The sequence below is a fragment of the Miniopterus schreibersii genome (genome assembly GCF_964146895.1).
Source record: "Miniopterus schreibersii genome assembly, chromosome: 6".
Taxonomy (NCBI): Eukaryota; Metazoa; Chordata; class Mammalia; order Chiroptera; family Miniopteridae; genus Miniopterus; species Miniopterus schreibersii.
In genome coordinates, this window is record NC_138107.1 from 84,463,881 (window position 1) to 84,486,333 (window position 22,453).

At 44.1% G+C, this 22,453-nt stretch overlaps 1 protein-coding gene across 1 annotated transcript in view; it reads right to left on the reverse strand.

Moving 5' to 3' along the window:
• NOX3 (NADPH oxidase 3) overlaps positions 1-22,453 on the reverse strand; it is a gene marked incomplete at both ends in the record, with an annotated part of 49,808 nt that overhangs the window by 17,389 nt on the left and 9,966 nt on the right. Inside the window, 5 exons of the mRNA XM_081140422.1 lie at positions 4,353-4,515; positions 10,270-10,523; positions 12,877-12,969; positions 18,602-18,731; positions 21,973-22,154. Coding sequence (XP_080996548.1) covers positions 4,353-4,515; positions 10,270-10,523; positions 12,877-12,969; positions 18,602-18,731; positions 21,973-22,154 — 822 coding nt within the window. The remainder of the gene's footprint in view (positions 1-4,352; positions 4,516-10,269; positions 10,524-12,876; positions 12,970-18,601; positions 18,732-21,972; positions 22,155-22,453) is intronic.

The window sequence follows — 22,453 nt, forward strand, 5'->3', positions numbered from 1 at the left end:
CACACTGTCCTAATTTTTTTCAAGCTCTTTTCCAAAATTGAGTGTGATGTAGAATTAATCATACCATTAGGCAGGAGTTGGAGGGCATCCATGGTGATGGGGATTTATGCCCCTAAGCACCTGGCATCACAGAGACTTCACCAGCCCACCCCCTGACCTCATCCCAAAAGGGCCTGTGCTCTAGTCTGCCTTCGCTAAGTGAAGTTTGGCTTTTACTCCTGGGTTCAACATATCCCTCTCATATATCACAATGTTCCCACATTTCCTTCACCACAAGCCACCATTATTATACTTAGTGTTCTTCTGCCTTCTTGGGGAGTCTCTTTCCCTCCCTCTCCACCTCCTCCTGGCTATCTTTAAAAATAAAGGACTGTTAGGAAGAAGTTTTCTTGTTTTGTTTTTTTAATCTTCACTTGAGGATATTTTTTCCATTGCTTTTCAGAGAGAGTGGACAGGAGAGAGAGAGAGAGAAAAACATTGATGTGAGAGAGAGACATTGACTGGTTGGGATCGAGCCTGCAACCAAGTTACATGCCCTTGGCCAGAATCAAACCCAGGACCCTTTAGTCCGTGGGCTGATGCTCTAACCACTGTGCCAAACCAGCCAGGGCAGGAAGAAATTTTTAACCACGGTCTTCAAATAGGAACTGCTACCTACCCATGATCAGAAAGAAGCAGCAGGGGCCTGTTGGCTCTTCTGCATATTCCTTAGATGTGTTCTAGAATAGTGTGGCCACAGAAAGGGGTGGAGAAAATGGTTTGCAGTGGGAACAACAGAGAAAATTGTGCTTTTTTTTTTCTTTTTCTTTTTTTTAAATTTTAGACTTGTAACATGAGGCTTTTACTAAAAATATGCATGCCTTTGTGTGAATTGGTGTTCTACCCAGGGAAGAGAAAATCCACTGCAGTTAACCATGTAGACTTCAGATTCCAGCCCTGGGCCCCTGTGCTGTTTCTTCTCTTTCCTGTTACAGAAGAGAACAGTCTGAAAACTAGAGTCCAGATCTGTAATTGTGAAGATGCTGTTAGAAAAATATGTACTGCTCTGCTCTGATGTACTTTAACAATTACACAGATGCTGACAGTTTCGTGGAAGAAATAGTATTTATATCTCAAAAGCACGTGGGAGGCCCTGGCAAATATTAGTTACATGAGCCTAGTGATAGCCGTACTCAAACACAAATTTGCTTTAAAATGGAGAAACTTCTTCAACTGTTTCTCAGGCACACAGACTTGAAGGAAGTGGCTCTTCAGTGTAATTTTCTGCCTAAACTTTCAATGGCATGAAATCTCACTTTCATAGAAGAGCTTTGATGTGGGAATCAGAAACACATGCCCCTGTCCTGACTCGGTGCCCAGCCCAGCGGGTGACTTTGGACAAATCACTTCCCACTCCAAGTACAGATGCCGACTTTTGTTGTCATGTGCAAAGCTAGGAGGTTAAGACCCCTCAAGTTATTTTGTGATTCTATGTTATAAAAATATTGTATTTTTCTTTTCAATTTCTGTGTTTGGAATAAAGATCAATGTCCCTGTTTTGTAGTTTTGTGTTAACTGCCTAACCCTCCCATTGAAACAGCTGTGAGAAACCCCATAACAGCACCCAGGAATAACAATGGGATGTTGAGAGAGGAGGCAGCATTAAGATTTTGAGGGTTCCTATATGGGCTTTAAGATTTTGTGGGTTCTTATAAGAATTTTCCCGCTCTATTTATAGTAAAATAATCGGATGCATTATTTTTATTATAAAATTACTGAACAAACAGTTTTTCTGGTTAAATTAAAAAATGAATTAATCTTAGTAACCTAGAATCTTGTAGAGAATTGTGTAGGAGCCACTTCTTTATTCTTTTGGGCACATAGACGTTTATTCACTCACTGATTTATTCAAAATTTGTAGAGTATATATAAGATATCTAAAGAAGCCAGGCTCAAGGAGCTCAGAGGGAGTTAGGGGAAATACAGTATTATCTGAACATGCATGAGGGAAAGAGGTGACTGTTGAGAGAAGGGTGAGATATTGTAAATCTGATGTAAGTGGAGTGATGAGCTTTTCATGTCAGTATCAGAGGGCCTGGCACATACTAGGTGCTGAATAAATATTCATTGAGTGAGTAAGTGAATGAAAATGAGACAGACAGTCCATCTCATCAGGTCACATGAAATGTAAGTTTCAGTGTAATGAGAACCATGAAGCAAGGAGGCACGTCTCTAGGTGGGCTTTACCTGGTAGACAGCAAGAGGAAAGAAAAAGTTTAGGAGGATTGAGAATCATCATCAACCATAACAAAGCATTGCCGTGGGGTCCAAATATATATAACAGTAGCTGTTTTGCTTGCTTTGTGTCATAGACTGAATGTTTGTGTCCTCTCAGAATTCATATGTTGGAACCAATTCCCAATGTGTTAGAGGCATTTGGAGGCAGGGTGTCTTTGGAAGATGACTAGGTCATACAGGTGGAGCCCTTGTGAAAGGGCTTAGTACCCTTATAAAAAAATCTCCTAGAGTTCTCTCTCTCTGTTTTTTCCACATTGAGTTGCAAACTGCTGATTGAAAGTAGACTCCAAAGAGCTACCGATGCCCTTCTGCCATGGATGATGGCAATTCCAACTAGAAGATGGCTGTCTGTAGACCAGGAAGCAGGCTCTTGTTAGACACCAGATGAGCCAGGGCATTGACCCTGGGCTTCCCAGCATCTAGAACTGGAAAAATAAGTGCCTGTTGTTTATAAGCCACCTAGTGATGGTACTTTGTGCTAGCAGCCCAAACAGACTGCTAGATTGTGGGATAGAGGAAAGAAGATGGGCTTTAGCACAAGAAGGACCTGGATTCAAAACCACATTCTAATATTGACTAGCTCTCTGTGCTTCAGTTCCTGTTGGGCAAGGACTCGTTTCTCTATTGTGTGGACCAGGAAATCCAGCTTAGGGAGTTGAGCTGACTCACTCAAGGTGATGCTTCTAGTGAGAGTGGAACAGGAAGAGTGAGTCTCTGACCAGGAAGCCTTCCCACAGAACCATGGTGGGAGTCCTGCCCACCATGCGCTGGTTATGTCATAGAGAGAGCAGATGGACCTAAGTTTGCATCCTGAACCTGCCCTTTACTACCCATGCATTTTCAGGAAGCCACTTTTGTCTTGCTAAGCTTTATGTTCCTTATCTGAAAAAACAGGTCTTTTATTATCTACTTTGTAAGGTTGTTGGGAAGATTATAATCATCAAATAGGAAAATGTATGGCCGCTGTCTGTCCCTTGGAAGCTCATGAAACGACAGCTAATTTTACTCTGACTTCTTAATTGGAATCCCCAGCCTTAGAGAGCTCCTGATCTGGCACTGCCACAGTGCCTTATTAATTAATGCTATTCCTTAATAGATGTTAACTGAAGAAAGCTTCCATGGCTAAGTAAGCTTGAGGAGGGTGGGCAAAGCAAACTGAGCGAAGTTCTTTCCTGCAGAACTTATTTAATAGGCTAATGGATGATGTGATTCTTCTAGAGTGGGATTTGTACTCACATTTCTTAAGTTCATTTGACTGCAGAATTCTCCTTAGTAGATCATATCATATGACTAATGTTCCATAGAACAGACACAGACAATCTGATCTAACCAAGCATCTGTCTTTGGTAGATAAGGAAACTGCAGCCGAAGTGTCAACCAGACAAGAAGTAGCAGAATCAGAACCAGAACTAGGCCCACCTGACCTCCTGGGTCCTCCTGAGTTGACACCGCTAGGATCCTAGAACCCTTCCTACTCAGCTCTAGGGTCTGCTGCTGGTCCTAGGAGGCAGAAAGTAGGGGACAGAGTCTCAGAGTAGCACAAGGGAAGGAAGGCAACCATGGAGGATCTGATCAGAGAACATACAAGAAATGACAAAAGGGAGATTTGGGGATGGATGACAACAACAAATAAGCAAGCCAGTGAATCACAATTACGGCATTTTCGCTTCTCGTTAAGACCTGAGTCCATGAGAGGAAGGTATTGAATTGTATACTTGCAACCAGAGTAACAAGCTGAAGGGACTCTGGAAGGCAGCCTGTTAATATGACCAACTGCAGCCCAGTCGCGGAGCCATTTGCAGCCTGTCCATATTTTACTGACATGAGCAATTACGTGTCCTGCAATGGCAATGAAGCAATAAAATTTATGTCTTGTCATCTTTAACAAGATTAGACATAACCCTTCTCATAAATGTAATGCTAAATGGAGATTTTGAAGAACATAAGTGTAGCTAAGGATCCTTGAGTTTATCCCTCATAGTTAATTAAAATCCTCCCCAAGAATCGCCAGATGATAGATATCAGGACATTGGGCTTTTAATCCGAGGATGGGTGAACTAATGATTTTTCCGTACCTTGCTCATCATCAGCTGGGGTTGTGACTCGCAACATCTGTACCACAGAGATTTCAGGACAGCAGCGAAGGGGGTGACCCCGATTCCTGCCGCAATGCACACGCTCACTGGGTAGTGAAACACGTCGGTCAGCGCGGCTCCGAAGGGCCCGTCCACGGCCAGCCTGCAAGGAGAGTCCAGCCCGTGTGGCAGTCAGAACTTGCTCCTGACCACACACCATCCTACATCAGTGCTTTTTGTGGGTTGTGTTTGCAAGTGCGTGCAGGGAGGGTGGCTCTGTGCTGGAGAACACCCCGTTTGAGGGCTTGGACTCAGCATGAAGATAGGGGGCCTGCCTCGTGGGGGGTTGACCAGGTGGTCCGGCCCAGGTGGTCTCCATGGAGGGACAATGCCTGGCCTCTCTGGTCTGAGCTTATGTCTTTTCCACGGTGCATGCTCTTCTTACAGTTCTTAGAAGCTTGTTTTGGCTCTAAGCACCATGAAGGCTGGTAGAGGAAGCTGTTTCCTTCCTTTCACCGTCCCAGCTACCACCAGAGACAAAACAGAAGCACCCAGGTGGTTTAGAAGGTTTACCTGTCCTTTTGTTAATATATTTCTGCCCTGTTTTATTTATTCTGTCTCACATCTTAGTACCATATATTTATATAATTTTAGCCTAATGGAAGCCGTTCGTTTGAAATAAACAAAAAAACTTGAGATAATTTGTCATTTATGTGCAATTTCTAAAACTCATTAGTTTAGATTGTGCAAACTTAAAATCTGTAACAGGCGGGGTGGCACTGATGTGTCTTTGCTTAGCAAACTTTCCTTGATAAGGAGAAAGCGTATTCATTGAATAAATATGATTGCCTTTAACATGGTCCTGAATAGCCCCTGGATTCTACTCCAGTTCTCATGACCAGTTCTCCATATCGGCATTTCTGTCATTTCCTAAAATATGCATAACCCATTCTGCCACAGACCTTTGCACATCATAATCCAAGTAAATCACTTGGCACACTCTGCCCCAAATTTCTCCCGTTACTTGGTTAATAGCTGCCCTTTCAGTAGGTTGTATCCCAGCATTACTACCCTGGGGAAGATTCACGGACCCCTTAGACTAGCTCAATCCCTTCATATGTAATTTATAGCGCCATGAACCCTCCTCTGTAACTCTCATCACAGTTGCAGTTTTACACTTTTTTTTGGTGTGTGTGCATGATTGTTTTGTGTCTGCCTTTGCTTGCTGCTGCATCTCAGTGCCTTACACGCTCTCCAGCCTTTGCTCACTGCTGCAGCCCAGTGCCTCATATGCTCTCCAGCACGTAGTTGGTCAATAACAGTTTGTTGCATAAATTGTAAAGGGAATGTTTAAAAGATTTCAGTCAGCAGAATGTATTAAAAACCATCAACTATTCCAAAAGCACACATTTACATGTGAACAAAGATGTGCTAATTAAAAGGGGTCTAAGCTATTTATAACCATTCCCCAAGGGATGTCTGTTGAAGGCACCCCAGGTTGGCCCATTTGGGCTTAGGATGTGCCATGAAAGTTCAACTGAGTTTATTTAAAAATATTCCACATGCTAGACCTCCTAATAATTCCAGTGAACTCTCCCCAAGTTAATATTAATTAGTAAGGCTTTATTACATATGGATATATGGAAATGGAAGAATAAAAATAAAAGGTCATTAGCCAGAAAGGGTAGTATCTCATCCCACTGCAGATTATTTCATGAATAATTAGATAAGAGGAACTGAGAGAGAAAACAGGAAACTGTCCATGGATTAACATCCTATTGGTAATTGTTTTTATAATTAGTCATATTTGGGATTTATTCGACACTGATTTGAAAAGATAACAATGAAATCTAGAGAAGAATTGTGTCCTATAATCCACAGAAATACATCATACACAAATTTCTACATAATTAGAATTGAGAACCTGAGCCGGAAGAGGCAGGAGAAAACATTCAGCCCAATGTCCCTGCTAATGTGGGATTCCTTCCTTCCACATCCCTGAGAGCTGACAGTTTCTGATAGTAAATTACAGGGCAACTTGTTCCCCATTGGGGGAAGCTCCAAGAATTGGAGAGTCTTCCTTACATCTCACTGCAATCTGTCTTCTGACAGCTCTCCTGTCTTCTTGAGAGACACACATCAGGTCTTTCCTCTTTCCTGCATCTTGGGCCTTTAAATAGTTGACCGTAGTTACCATGACACTTTCTCTTTCTGGCCAAAATGTCTTCATTTCTTAAGGCCAGTCCTGAACTGGCTTCCTTTGCCCAAATTCTTGTTTATCAAGTTCACTCAGCTACTCCCTCTCTGACCTGGACACAGAGAATTTCTAACAGTGCATAAAAAGCAGTTTGCCTTTCCAGCATCCACATCATGCTGTTCCCTGTTGCTACGGTCAGCAACACCCCCGCCTACCTCCTCAGCCTCCAGTCTCGCCTCTTTGAACTGGAGACTTTGATTCACCTGCTTGGTTCTCCTCACCCAGTCATCACTTTCACTGTCACATCTATTGTCAGTGGCCTTTCTTATTTTGCTAATAATAATAGCTAACTATTTTTATTATGCATCATGCTAAGGGCTTTAGATGGATTGCCACATTTAACCCTAAACAAGGCCTTAGCTACTATTATTATCATCTTCATTTTACAGATGGGGAGATGGAGGCACGAGGTATAGACATTCTCCAGGATCACACACACGGCTGGGCTTTGAACCCAGGCTATCTGACAAGGAGCCCCTGGCTCCGGCAGCAGGTTAAACTGTTGAAAACTCCCGAGTCAACTCAGAAATTCTTCCGTTTAATGCGGGAGGGAACGTCTGAAGGAGCTCCCTTTCTCTCCCTTTCTCCAGGGCTCCCTGCCCCTACTCTTGGCCTAGGTTTGCTTCGCCTCTGGGCTCCTCAGTCACCGATTCCTGGGGCTGGATTAAATCCTTTCTGGATCCAAAAGCAGTGAAAACTTAAGGTTTTCTCCCCAAAGTGTTTGATTTAATTCAAAAGTAAAACACCTTTGAGAGAGAAAGTCACCTGAGGAAGACCAGTATAAGGGTTCTTCATGGGTTGAAGATATAAACGAGTTCTAGGGTGTTTTGTTTTGTTTTTTGCTGCCAGTCCGTGTGCTGACATATACAATTTGTTCAAATGAATTGAACAAAAAGGGGGAAACTTCGGTGTTCATGATGACTCATTTCTATTCATTCTGTGCATATTTACGCCAACTGAGGGCAAGGGTCTGTTCCAGCCCTGGGGACACTAAGGTGAACCAAACAGATAAGGTCCCTTTTCCAGTGGGACTTCCACTCTAGTGTGGGGAGAGAGATGGTAAACAAACGAACAGATGTTTATGTGTCGGGTGGCAGCAGCCCTGCGGCGGAGAATGAAGCGGCGCAGGAGCATAGTGACCCGGGCGTCAGCAGGGCTGAGGACGGAGGAAAGGACTCACTGGGAGACATTTGAGCAGAGACTTGCAGGAAGAGGGGAGCAGAGACCTGAGCAAGAGTGTCCCATGTGGAGGGAGTGGCAGTGGCCAAGGCACTAAGGAGAGTGCTTGGTGTATGAGAAAAGCAGTAACGGCCTGTGTCCCCAGCGAGCAGGAGGCGTCGCCCAGGACCTCAGGACCCTGGGTGTGTGTGGGGAGATTGTGTCAGGCCCTGAGCTGATCACACACTCCGTAAAGAGAAGGCATATGGAGCCCTGAGAAACATTGTCCGAGTCCCTTTCGGGGGATTGGCTGAAATGCTAGCTGGTCTGTGAGGGGAAAGGTTGGTGAGTCAACCAGATAACTGTGCACCCAGAGCAGAGACCAGGCTAGGGATGGGATGACGGTATTGATCCTGGCAGAGGGAGCAGTGGGGGGTGTGTGTGTGTACCTACTTTTATCCCTGATTTTAAGCATTTACATTGCATTCTGAATCTCTTTCTGTTACTTCTTTTCCACGAAAAAAATAAAGGTCTTAATGGAATAGCCAGGTGTTGTCCTCTGACTTGGGGCTCTGGCTGGTTTGGCAACATGCCGCTTTTTAGTACCAATGTTTAGTATGAAAGCATGTGGCTCTTCCTGTGCACTAAACACAATCGAGTCCAGTGCTAGGTAGTTACAGCTCAGTGTCCCACTGGAAGGGGGAGAAGGGGACAGTACACTGATTAGATTCTGTGCCTCAAATTTATTCCAGTGCCTAGTGTGCCATCTGTAAATACTTGTTAACTTAAATGAGCTAAAGCACACATGTTGGGTCCAGAGGCTCATTTATTCCTTTATCAGATGTATACTCTCACCCACTCTGTGTCAGATACTGTTCCAGATACTGGCTGTACAGAAGAGAACAGACAATAGCCTGCCCCAGGACGTTCCATTCTAGGTGTCTTTACAGTGTTCACCACCAGTTTCTCATGTCAGTGGCCTTGCTCGGTATCCCTGACACCCTCCAAGGGTGGGAGAAGAGAGGACCTCTATTGATACTTCTTTTGAAATATCAGTTGTTAAAAAAATGTTTTTCTCAACATTGTGTGTGTGTGTGTGTGTGTGTGTCTCCCTGTTTATCTGGGGCCCTAAACACAGGCTTTGTGTGCTTATCAGGTAATCCTGCAGTAAGAGTGGGGATCAACATTAAGCCATTGTTTACTAAGAGGAGCCAGGAGTGGTAATTTACTGTGGGACTTCTGTCATGTGCCCAGGATTTTCCAAATAGGACGCTGTTTTGGACTGAATCATGTCCCCCAGGTGATATGTGACCTTATTTGGAAATAGGGCTGCTGTAGATGTAATTAATCAAGTAAAAAGAGGTCAGGTAGTAGGGTGGGCCCTTATTCCAACATGACTGTGTCTGTATAAGAAGAGGTTACAGGAGCACAGAGATGCAGTCAGAAGAGGAAAGAGGGCCATGTGACAACAGAGGGGAGGCTGGGATGCTGCAGCAGGTGGCCAGGGAAGCAAGGCCTGCTGGTCAACCACAGAGGCTAGGGAGAGGCAAGGAAGGGCTCTTTCTCCCCTGCAGGCTTCAGAGGGAGCACAGCCCTGTGGACACCTAGATTCTGGACTGTAGTCTGCAGAATGTGAGAGAACATATTTCTATTGTTTTAAGCTGCCCAGTGTGGTCCTTCATCACAGCCACCCCAGGAGACTGATCCAGACGGCACCAGTGCTTTTCCACCTTCTCAGACCTGCCTTTTGCACATCTCCTCGTAGCAAAATGAAATCATTTGCTAGCATTCGACCTCCTGGTGCCCTGGAGGACAGAGGCAATGTTTTGCCATCTCTGTATTTCTGTCACGCAGTGGAGGCTAATCAGTGCTCATTGCACACACACATGCAGGACTGCCGGACTGGTGACACCACTAACTTTCTTCACTGTCAGATCACTGTGTCATTTTATGAGCTTCAATCTGTAATTGTCAGCTCTTTCTCCAGTGTGTGGAGCCTGCCAGATTAGTTCTGACCACAAAGCATGCTGCTTACGAAGACCAAACTTTACAAATGTAATTTAAAGACCTCAGAGTAACAACAGAAAGTCCACAGGGCTGTCTTACTTATCATAGGCTGCATATAATCTGCCAAGTGATGCTTTGGAGCTGGGAAAGCAAAATTCTCCTTCTCTCTGAAGCATCGCCTGCCTTTGTTGAACTTTAAAAAAAAATTTTTTTTTAAAGAAATGTACTTGCTTTTATCGGAAATCTTCTAAATTACAACTGACCCTTGACCAACGCTGGGTTAGAGGCACCGGCCCCAGCAGTTGAAAATCCACACTTTTGACTCCCCCAGTATGTAACGACTGTATTTTTTATATAGATTCTGAAATTTAAGAAACGGATTCGAACATATCATCTAGAATAAGGATATTGCTAAATTTGATAGCATGTTGATGTACTAAAATACCTTACTTTTAAAACTGTTCCGACATATACATAAAAAGAGTGGGATCCAACCTTGGCAGGCTCCAGGGCTCCCTGAGGGCCTGTCCCTCAGCTTCGAAGGCCTGACATAGAGCTCTTGTCCAGTCTCCTGCTGCCCGGATGTGCACACTGAAGAAGTCCTCCTGGGGGGCAGAGGTGAGGGTGAACGGGTGCCACTCCAGCGCGGATATGGAAGGGCACTGTATCAAGATGTACTGCCCCGGTGCCATCTGAAAGTGACGCTTTTTCATGTGAAGCTCTAGGACCCCGGATGGATGGCTTACCACCTAAATTAGAACAGGGAGTTGCTGGTCTTTTTACTCAGTATTACTCAAGTAATAAGGAAATAGCCATCATTACATCTATGGTTTTCAAATTTTTAAATCAGCTTTTATTCAATGGAATACTATGCAGCTATAAAAAAGGATATCTTACCCTTTTAGATAGCATGGAGAGACCTGGAGAGTATTATGCTAAGTGAAATAAGCCAGTCAGAGAAAAACAAGTATCACATGATCTCACTCATATGTGGAATCTACTGAACAAAATAAACTGAAAAACAAAATAGATCCAGAGACATGGAAGCAGGGAACAGACTGACGAATCTCAGAGGGAAGGGTATTGGGGGGGTGGAGAGATTGACCGAAGAATTATATGCATATATGCATAACCCATGGACACGGACAGTAGTGCAGTGAAGGGGTGGGGAGGCAAAGGGGGAAAATGGGGGACATCTGTAATACAACAATAAAAATAAATAAATGAATGAATAAATCAGCTTTGTTGAGGGCTAATTTACATGCACCATTTGCGATGAGCCTCCAAGGGTCTTTGCCATCACTTGCATGTCTGGTTGGCAAGTCCAGCAAGAATGAAATTCATTTCCTTCACGGTGATGCCTGAAACTTGGGTAGCTGCATCTAGGTGCCACTTGGTGTCTGGCATGTGACTTTATGTCTCAAATGGCTAGGCTTCTCTTAGCACAGTTCACCAGACCCAAGAAAGCAGAAGCTAGCATAGCCTGCATCACACCTAATTCTGCTTCAAGTTATTCAAATAGTCACAGAATTATCTCTGTGGTTAAAAAATGTAGGTTCGGTTTTAAAGGATCTGAGTCGTTTCTCAGTCCTTCATTAATTAACCCTGGTATTTCTTCCTTTCAGTGGGATGTTTTGTTTTGTTTTAGTCACGTCTCATCCAGCCTCCTACCTATGCTCTGAGTTTTGGATAGAGGAAGCATCATACAAAATTCATTGCTTATATAAGAATTTTGTAACCTGCTGCTTATCAGAGGAAAGGAACTAATTTCCCCTTTTCAATTCCCATCTTGTTTTCTGGAAAATCTCTGCAGGTCTTTTACTGTGGCAAGAGGTATAAGGGAACAAAATCTCGCATCTAGAATCGGTGACAATGTATCTCCACACATAAGAGAATTTCACTGCATTTTAATCATTGGTTCGGTTTCTCCCCTCCCTACTGATCCTCTTTCTGATTCTGCTGTTAAATTGTCTCCCTAGAAACAGCTTTAGTAGATCTCTAGAAGTTTTACTGTCTAGCTTTGGATATGGCCTCATAGCCTTTGGTGCTTAACTTGAAAACAGCAACACAGAAATAGCTTAAAACAGAAATATGAAGCAATTTCCAGCCTCCGCTCTCATGAAGATGTTAAAGAGATATAGCATTCTGTTAATACTGTATTAGCAAAGTGTTTTAAGTTCGGTTAGCAGAGAATTTCTTCTTAGACATTTAAATAGCTGGGAGCAGAGGATCTGGTACTTTTTCAGCCTCCTAGACCTTAAAAATATTTTTTATTGATTTTAGAGAGAGAGGAAGGGAGAGGGATAGAGAGAGAGAAACATCAATGATGAGGGAGAACCATCGATTGGCTGCCTCCTGCATGCCCTCTACTGGTGATCGAGCCCACAACCTGGGCATGTGCCCTGACCAGGAATTGAACCAGGGACCTCTTGGTTTACAGGTCAACGCTCAACCACTGAGCCATGCTGGCCAGGAGAGACAATGTGTCCTTGGTTTATCTGTTCATATCTTTCTCCAGCATGAGGTAGATATCAGTGAGCTCTGAGCAGGGTTGGCAAGATTGGAAAATGCTACCACAGAGCAGCTGCTGCCCACTGTCCAGGGCAGAGCTCCTCAGACGTCCTTCCTATCTGTTTTGAACATCTCAGCACCCCCCCCGTCTGAAACCTGAGGGTGACTGTTCCCCCATCTTCTGTTCAGTAATTCTAGGTATGAATATCTGAGCTTGAAGATGTCTGCATGTTATCTGTGTGTTTGCAGAGTCTGTGTCTCTATGTGGGGAAGGAAGCGATTATATTCAAGCTGCTATGCCCAGTGTACAGCATGCTCATTCCCTCTGGAGAGAAACTGAAATAGCGAGAAATGCAGCTGTGCCATAGCCTTTATGAGAATCCTGTGTGTCAGTCTGAGGCCCTAGTACCTGCCCTCAGTTAAATGAGTCACACTAAGCGACGAGCAGGATGCAAGCAATTATTAGGACAGGAGATGAGCCTCTAAATTACAGGCAGTTCTGCATAAAAGATGGCAAATTAAAAACTCGGGCTAATAAAAAATTCTCATCTACACGCAGGCTCTTATTCTGACGTAAATCTGCATCCATACCTTCGTAATGACAACCTCTTGTTGGAATCGCCAGAACCTAATTACTCTCTCACACGCGTATAGGACCACAGGGCCCGAAACCCATCTCCAGGCCTGCAGAGAGCAGAGAGGGAAATGAGAATAGACTCCAAATACTTGCAGCTTGAACCAATCAATGTGCAACATGTTGGGGTTTAGGCATTTTCCTTTAACTCTGGGCCGGTTGTCAACAGCAAAGATGTCTCCTTGTATTAAATACTAGAACATTCGATTATGCCTTGAAGTCTACAAGCTTATTTAAGAGATTAAACTCTTCTGTATTGGTTTTTATGCTTACTTGATCAATGATGCCTTTATGTAATTAGAAATAATTGAATTTGCAAAGAAATAAGGAAGCAGATTGATGCTTATGTTACATATGATAGGGTCATAAATGCTCCCAAACTCAGCCAAAGTCAAAGGCTTACAAAGCCACATTACTGAGCCAGCACAGGACATGGAGAATTAAATAAAAACATTTCAAATAGTAATTTGGGAGCCAAAAATGCATCACAACTTGGGGGTCTGCCTGAAGAACCCCCCCCCCCCCCCCGCACATACCCTCACACATGCATGCACAGCCAGTGTTGTCTGGAATAAAACAGAAAGTTAGTTTCTCAGTGTTTTTTTGTTTGTTAATCCTCCCCTGAAGATATTTTTTCCATTGATTTTTAGAGAGAGTGGAAGGGAGGGACGGAGGGGGAGGGGGAGAGAGAAAGAGAAACATCGATGTGCGAGAAACACGTGGATTGGTTGCATCCCACAGGCATCCAACCGCACCAGGGGAAGGAACCTGCCCTTAACTGGGAATCAAACTTGTGGTCCCTTTGGTGAGCAGGCTGACACTCTAACCACTGAGCTGCACCAGCCAGGCTAGTTTCTCAGCATTTTAAATCCATGTTTACAGAATCAACGAAAGTCTCAACAATTGTCTGGAGAACTGTGACAGTGAGCATATCCATTTTTACTGAAGCCCATCCTCTGTCAACCCTTTCTGAGTATAAACTGCATTATGGATGTTCATTTGACCAGCAGGCTATCCCTGTACCAGGTGTTGGGGATAACATAAGGTGTCTTTGTCCCCTAAAACAGAGGTGGGGAACCTTTCTTTTGCCAAAGGCCATTTGGATATTTATAACATCATTCAAAGTCCATACAGAATCATCACCTTAAAAATTAGCCTGCTATATTTGGTCAAACATTTAATTAACTCACCCCTAATGTGATAACTGGAACTGCTTCTCTTTGGTGAGGCCTCGGCAGGGCCAGACCAAATGATTTTACAGGCCGTATACAGCTGGACATTCCCCACCCCTGCCCTAAAAGGAAAGGAATGGGATCTTAAAATTTCTGAAGTCTTTGCCTAGGTTTGATACCAAACAAACCCACAAGCCTACGGTATTCTCTTTATGTTACAGAAGAGGAAACTAAGGCTCAGCAAGATCAAGTTGTCCAGGGCCACAAAGGCCGTGAGACACACAGTAAAGACGTGAACCCCAGTGTGCCTGGCCACCTGGGCTGTGGTCTGTCCAGGACCCTAGTGCCTCCCTCGAGCATTTTCCATGTAGTCACTCTTCTTCCCGTCCAACCCTGACACTGGTACTGACACTCATTTTACAAAGCATTAGAGACTTATTAGTTCATTGAATTTCAGGATGTTAAGGGTTTTTGGAAATCTATCCTAATTTTATATTTATAGAATTAAAAACCAGTTGTTCTGGGAATGGGTATGAGTTGCCTAAGAAGACAGATGTGGATCGTGGAGAGCCAGGACTGTAACTCAACCCATTTCACAGTTTCCCTAAATTCCCTCCCTGGTGTTCTAAACCCTGCACAATCTTAAATTCCTAGTATCTTACTGCCTTAGAAGGATGCCCGTGAAACCATCACCGATTAACTGTCTTCCTCACGCCTTGGTCCCTCACCTGCTATACCGCTCCATCTTGTCTGCTGACAGGTCACAGCACTTCAGCATTATGTTTACTGCTGTTATCTTTCCTGCTGTCTTTAGTTCTGTCCTGTTAATTTCTGGGTGTGTTTGCTTGGCACCGCTTCCCGCCGGCATCAGCCTTCTCTGCTCTTTCCCTGAGAGTCTCCCATTTACCCGAAAAAGGCTTGATTTATGCAGGCATTGCAAAGCAACCTGAGCCACGTATTCCCTTCTTCCTCAGTGGTGTTCAGCAACATGACCAGAATAGCAGAGAGTGAAATCTTTGTGCACCTCTGCTGTGGGCGCAGCTGCGATGAGGAGCAGAATAAGGGAAAAGACAGGGCGGGGTCGACGTGAAGGATGGACCCAGTGACTGAGTCCTTCGGTCGCTTATGCTCAAATGAACCAAAAAGTGTTGTGAGAATTCGTCTGGATATTTACAGAAATAATAGCAAGAATGCAATTCTTTCTGTATAAATTTAGATACTTGCAAAAACACATAGTCTCTATGTATTTTTACAAATAATCTTTCATGCGCATTTTGGAAAGTTTCAGACATCACAGACTTGATTTCGGTGGTGTCCAGTCAGTCACGGTCTCAGATTTTTCCATGTGGATAAAATGGAATGGATTAATTTTCTTTGTACGTCTCATCGGGAAGGAAGATGTAAGCTAGCCATTCTTGGATCTGTCTCTACTATGGTATATAAATTGCTTCAGGCGGAGAAGCGCCAATTTAGTTCCGCTGTGATAGTTAGTCCTGGTGCTCTGAAAGTTGGGAGTGAGGGAGAGGTTTGGCCAGAGGTGAATCTCAGAAGGTTATCCTAGCAGCAATGGCCAGCGCAGACAGGGTGAGTGAGGCCAAACAGGCCAAGGCGCAGAGCAACAAGGGCGGGTGGCCAGGTGGATCGGAGCCGGGTCTCTGAAGACCTGGGTCTGGTGTTAGGGTTACTACCCATAACCCTATGCCTTCAGGCAAGTCTTGAGCCTTTTTATGTTCAAATTTTCTGTTTCATAAAATGGGTTGGAAGAAATTATCATTTCAGGTCCTCTCCAAGCTCTTAAATGTTTTCGCTTTATTCACAGAGATAAATACAATGTCGGGGACATGTGCTCATAGATAGCAGCAGAGAGCTGGCAAAGCGAGGGGTGGGAGGAGGCCAGAGATTCAGAATGAATGCTGAAGGCTGTAGAGGTGGAAGTTCATGGCCACAGAGTTAGAAGCTCTGATTTCTTTTAAAAAAAATACGCTTTTGTTGATTTCAGAGAGAGAGGAAGGGAGAGGGAGAGAGATAGAAACATTGATGAGAAACATCGATCGGCTGCCTCCTGCACACCTCCCACTGGGGATCGAGCCCTCAACCCGAGCATGTGCCCTGACTGGGAATCAAACCAGCAACCTCCTGGTGCATGGGACAATGCTCAACTAATTGAGCCATGTCAGCCAGGCGAAACTCTGGTTTCTTGATGTGGCTTTGTTGGGAATGCCCTTCATGACCATAGGTAAGAAATTAAAACTCCCTGGGCATCCATTTCTCCATCTGTTAAATAAAGAGCCCTGCCTGTTTAGTATCCAAGTTTCTTAAATGCTAAAATATTTTGTGGATTCTTAGCTTTATTTTTTTTTCCCCAAAAATACTCAGAAAATCACTGCACAGTGAGTATTTTATGATAGAAATAAAGTAACGTTGATTTAAAAGCTGCAGCAATGAAACTTGTTTCCTACACTTTCACTCCTGGTTTTTCATTCCTACCAGAAAATAAGAACATGCTGGCTCTGATTGTATTTTATGTGTGAGCTTATGAATGGCCTCTTTTTCTAGACAATAAGATTTCCAGGGGCAGGAGCGACGTCTCTGAATCCTGCGTCTAGTGCAGGTTCAAACGTGTAATAGCCACTTGGAGAAAGTTTGCTGAATTGACCCTACTGCAGTTACAACTTTTCCTGTACTGTTGATGTCATTGCCTAATAATTTAAAAGGCATCAGCCTTATCATCATCATTATTATTGTTACTTATTATTACTGATTAATGCCATAGTTAACGGCAATAAGGTGCTTTCTTTGGCTAAGGAAGACCAGGCATCTTTTGAGAATGGGTTGTGTCAATTCTAGAATCTGGAGTCTTGTATGTGTCTGAGTTTCAGGACAAAAGACAAGATGGGAAGAAGGGGCTGCAAGGTATAATTGGTTCCTTTGATCACTTCAGTTTCTATGAGACGATGTAACCTGGGGAGTAGTGCACCACTGATGGTGAATTGAAATAGTCCATTGATAAAAGAACCATGAACATGCACTGAGTTAAGGGAGGCAAAGGGGAAGGGATGAAGCCCTGCAGAGACCAGGTACATTGGTGCAGTGCAGTGCAGGAGCCCTTCCTTGTCCTTGGGATGCCTTCCGGATTCACCGTCTCTAAGACATCAGAGAGAATATTGTACATCCAGCCAAGCGGTAATTGCACAGCCCACACACGCTTTGAATTAGGATCCATTAAAAATAATGGGGAGGAGTGACAACATGGGTTTGGGTGTGCATGGAGGTGTAGCAGGGGAGAGTCGGAGAGATGGGCCAGTTCTCCCTTTTAATGGTAATTAATGTCGGCATCTGCTGCTGCTGGGAGCAGGCTCTGGTCTGTATTCCTGAGGTGTAGGAAGATATTGATTTTTTTATGGAGACACTGTAGCTGAAAATTTTAGAGAGGCATTCACGTTCCCTATTAATATGCAGGCTGGGTAATGGCTACTGGTAGTTGAGTGTAAGACAAAGACAATCTACAATGGCTATTAAAAGAGCCACAGCCTTATGGGCACATTTATTCCGGTTCACTCTGTTTTAAACATTCTTTCCAGCAGTTTTCACCTTAAAATCCAGTGCTTAATTTAATATATTTGAGGATTTTAGAAAAAGTCGATTGTTTTATTCTTCAAAAGTTGATGACTTAATTTCCTAAATCCCACAATTTATATTCTGTTATATACAATGAGCCCATTTTTCATGACGAATTTTTTTGGCACATGTTTTCTTCTAGTTTTAATCCCCTAGCTTTGTTTTTTTAATTTTTAATTTAATTTTATTTCTTACACATCCCCCAGCCACTCGAAGGTCGGTGTTGTTCTAAGATACCTGAGGGACCACATAGGGTTGCTCTGCCTATCCACCTGTGCCTTCGACGGCAATGATCACAGCACAGCAGGGAGTCTGACTCCTGAGATCTTGTGGGCTCCACCATCTACTCTCATTAAGTCTCCAGTTGGCTCCCATTGCCATTGTTTCAGTCCTGGGAGCTTAATTAGGACAGAAAGCAATGAATTTAACACTCCCTTTTCTCTATCCCAAAAGCTGTAGAAAGAAAGAAGGCAAGCTTAGGAAGAGGGCACACTCTCATCTGGTTGTTGGATGGTGTTCATTTGAAGAGTGATGCTATTAATTCTCAGACTGGAAAGGAGGGACAGGGAGCTGAGCTTGCTGAGAACTGGGGTGGAGAGCCACTCGGCTTTCTGATTCCCCCGGGGACATTATTGCGATGGTGGTGCTATGAATTCCCGAAATATCAGACATCCCCATTCAAATGTAAGTAGAACACATTTTGAAATGCACAGAGTGCTCTTGGCAGTAAAGCTCTTTTAAAATTACCCATAACTCGATTTCCCCATTAGCACACTTAATAAAGACTTGGCTTTGTCTCGTAGTGACATGGTGGTTCTTTTCTCAAGCATATAAGAGCTCTAGTTATTTTATGGTGACAGCTATTTTTAAAAGCTCCTGGGTTCATTCTTACCGAAGGCTCCTTGCCAGAAAATTGAGGCACAGGGCATGGGGCAGCCGCCCGCCACTCGGCGTAGTGGTCGCTGCAGAAGGTGACGTTGTGTAGCAGGAGGCTCTCGGGAGTTTGGCCTCGAACAATCCGACTTGCCGTTCAAAACAGAACGAAACAAAACAAAACAGAAAGCTCAGACATTTAAAATTGATTTTGTGCAGTCTTGTGATACCACAGATATGTATTCTACAATGGGCTCTAGAATAACATGTCCACGTCTCGTATCAGGCTGTCATTCATTCATTTCCCTTAGCGTCTTTCAAAATGAGAACCTCAGAAGCTTTGAGTAACTTTGAAGACCCCAGAAAAGAGGTGCCCCTCTGTGATATCCTGTGTTAAATGGAAAGCGTCTGTATTAGAGAATTTATAATGAAGGGAAATTGTTTGAACACATCCTTTTGTAGCCTGTTGGATTTAATTAGGTTACATCTCATCCTGATTACTGATTCTGGGCTAATTGGCTAACTTTGTACTATCTGGGTCTTTTGCAGATTTATTTAACTTCTACCCTTCTTGCTTTGTTTCTGAGCACCTAGAAGTTTTCAAGTGAAGAAGTCAGAGGAAGGGACTTGAATAAAGATATTTTCCCAGTGACCACCGGCAGGCTTAGTGCTGGACAGGGTCAAAACAGGTGGGTCTTCAGGACTATATTGAAGAACTTGAGGGCGAGAAAGGAAAGCGGCCTCTGTGAACAGAGTGCTGGATCAAGAATCCTGTGATCCTTCTGTATTACATTTGCCACAAATGCAGCACTGACTGACCTTTGACTAGCAGTTTTCCTATAAGTTCCTTGATTTACCCACTGGTGCCCAGGCTGCGATGTACAAGACATTGAGGTCGTGTAATCTGGTAGTTACTCAATTCTTAAGTGTTTATGAATGAAATACATTGGTTTATTTTTGAGAAACATGGTACTCACAGACCAAGACACTTGAACATCACACAGGGTCATGCCCTGGGTAGCCTGTGGGGTACCAGGTGATCCCTTGTATCATAGGGCATCGGGGAGGGAGCAGCAATGCCCTTGGAAATCGCCTGGAGAACTGTTATCCTGGCCTTTGGCCCAGTCTGTTGGTGGAAGTCATCCAAACTAGATAACATCCCTCTGAGTTAGATGAGAGAGACTATCTCTGAATCTCCCCAGATACGGGAAGGGGGAATAATAAATGGGAGCTGGAGGAATGGAATCTGTAAATGTTAACACCTTCATTCGCAGGCTCTAGGCAACATTCTCTATATTCTCTAAAGAAACCCCAGGCCATTCCACAAATGCAATATCTTTTTAAAATTTTTCAATTTTTGCGTCTTCATCTCTGCCATCCCATAATAGGAAGATTAGTGGCTTTAACATATTCCAGTAACCCTCCTTTACTTGGAATTCACAAATTGCTTTTTGCTGTAAACAGTAGCTGTAAAATACTTCAAGCTGAGAAGATTCGATGAGGCCCTTATCCCAAATAAGCCTTTGAACTAAGTTAAAATGACTGAAAATTTCATCGTATGAAATGGTATTTGGATATTAAACACTATCTCCAGCGGAGCACTACCCATTGAAATCCTCTTGTGCTCGACAATCGCCAGGGTGTGAAGGCTGGGGTGAGGGGGTGGGGCGGGGTGTATGCATAATTTTTGTGAAGAGATTTCTAGACCTACGTGGATTATGAAGAGCCTCCCAGATGTCCTGCAGGGGTTAACACTCGGCACTGGGAGAAGAATCTGAGGAGGGACTGACAGTCTTTGGAGTGAAACCCTTTGGGACCACTCCCCTTCAAGATATGAATAGTCAGAGTGAGGGACTGATCACACACTCAGAGGAGCCAACCGCAGAGATTTTAAAGCCAAAGAGACTAGAGAGCCTGAGGCAGGCAGCAGCAGCAGTGCGAGTGTTGACCAACAGGTTTGCGGGGCTCCACAGAGGGCCAGGTAGTTGGTTGGGTACGGTACACCCCCAGGGGCAGGTCTTCCAGTGTCTGAGCATCAGACAAACTCTGGGTGGTGGGGGAGGTCCTAGGCACAGGAGCAACAAAAGCAGAAGTCTGGCTCCCTCCTAGGAGTGGGGGCTAAGAAAGAGGGGGCATCTAGCATAGGGGGCATGGGAGGAGGCAGTGATTTGTTAGGGGGCAGGTCTAGAAGAGCTGGCATTGGGCCCACAGAGGACAAGGTCACCATGCTGTGCCGTCTCTGTGGCTGTGCTTGTCGTCCCAGGTCTGGGCAGAACGGAGCCCGCCTTGGGCACCAGGCACCTCCGTGCTCAGCAGCTGTGATGATGCGTGATGACAGTGCAGGACACAGAGCAGAAGCTGCTCCAGGCCACGCCCGGTGTCTGCAGCATCCTGCCGCATTTCCCGGGGTATCAAGGAGGAAGGTTTAATTCTTGAAAATGAAGAGCAGCCCTTCAGGGCTTGTTACCAGTAAAGGTTTAGTTGTCTGAAGACCGGCATCCTAGGTCTGACTCTGCCATTTATTCATCCTGGGACCTTAAGTGAATCAATGAATCCTCTGAACCTGTTTCCTCCTGATGAGATGGGAAAACAGTTCAGTCTCTGTTGGACGGGACTTTCGTTGGGGTCACATTGATCATGCGCATGAATGTGCTTTGCAAATTGTGAAACGGAGGAAAGAGGCACCCATTTTTGAAATGATTAATTGGGACAAACTAGTTTATAGACATCAATTAGTTAATTGGTCCAAAACTATTTTGCTAATATTTGAAGAATTAAAAACATTATATCGAGTCATACTTCATTCTAGCTTCCTGAGGAAGAGATTAACAGCATCGGGTAGGTGTCAAATGCCAGAGCACATTCATGGGATGTGTGAGCAACAAGGATGTTTGAGGTCAGAGGGGAAACTGAGGGCCAGAGAATTTAAAGGGCCAGTGGCAGAGCCCCGGTCAGATGGGCCACCTCACATACCACCCTCTCACCCACAATGGGTTTCCTAGTGGATGGTTTTGGTCAAGTAGAAGTGAAATATGGGTGTCAAAATATATATCCCGACTAATGCCACATAAAAGGGATTGTGGAAATAGGTCCGGAGTAAAACATACATCTATTGTCGTCAACCTTTGTTACAATTCCTACATTTTATAAACACGTCGACACCCCAACAGAGTTAGTTAGGAAAAAAAAATATAACACTTCAACACCTATGTCTCCTATTTCCAGTCGTACTAAAAAAAGGTATGTTGCCACACTGAATGTGCTTTTTCATGTGATCTATGTGTCCTTTAGTCCCCTGCACGTCATGTTCCTCCATCTGAAGGACTTTCTAAGATTATTGCGAGGTCCACTGAGATAAAATCTCACATGCTAAGCACAGGAGGGACTTACCCTGCCCCGTGGAGAGCCAGACTGATAAAGAAGACGAGGGAAACGTGGTGTGTGTACCAGAACAACTCATAGGAGACCCGCCTAATGAACTCAGTGGAAGAGGTCATGATCAAGATTAAAGCCAGAGAGATGAGCAGGCCAGTAATGCCCGCCACTGTCATCAGCAACTCAGTGGTTGTGTTCTGAAAAACACAGACGCCAGGACATTAATGACTTAGTTCCAGTTTTCCATTTGAGGACCAGCACTTGACAGTCCAAGCAAAGAGCAGTTCAAAATGTTCTAGTCAGACACATATACAGGCTGGGGCAGAAGCAGGTTTGCAGTTGTTTGTATGGAAAATAATACAATAAGTAACAAATAATAACACAAGAATAAACTCTATTTTGCACACTCACACTGTAAATCTACTTTTGCTCCACCCCATATTAGCTTCCAAATGGTCCCCATAAAACTCAAGAAGGCCCCAGCCGGGCGTGGCTC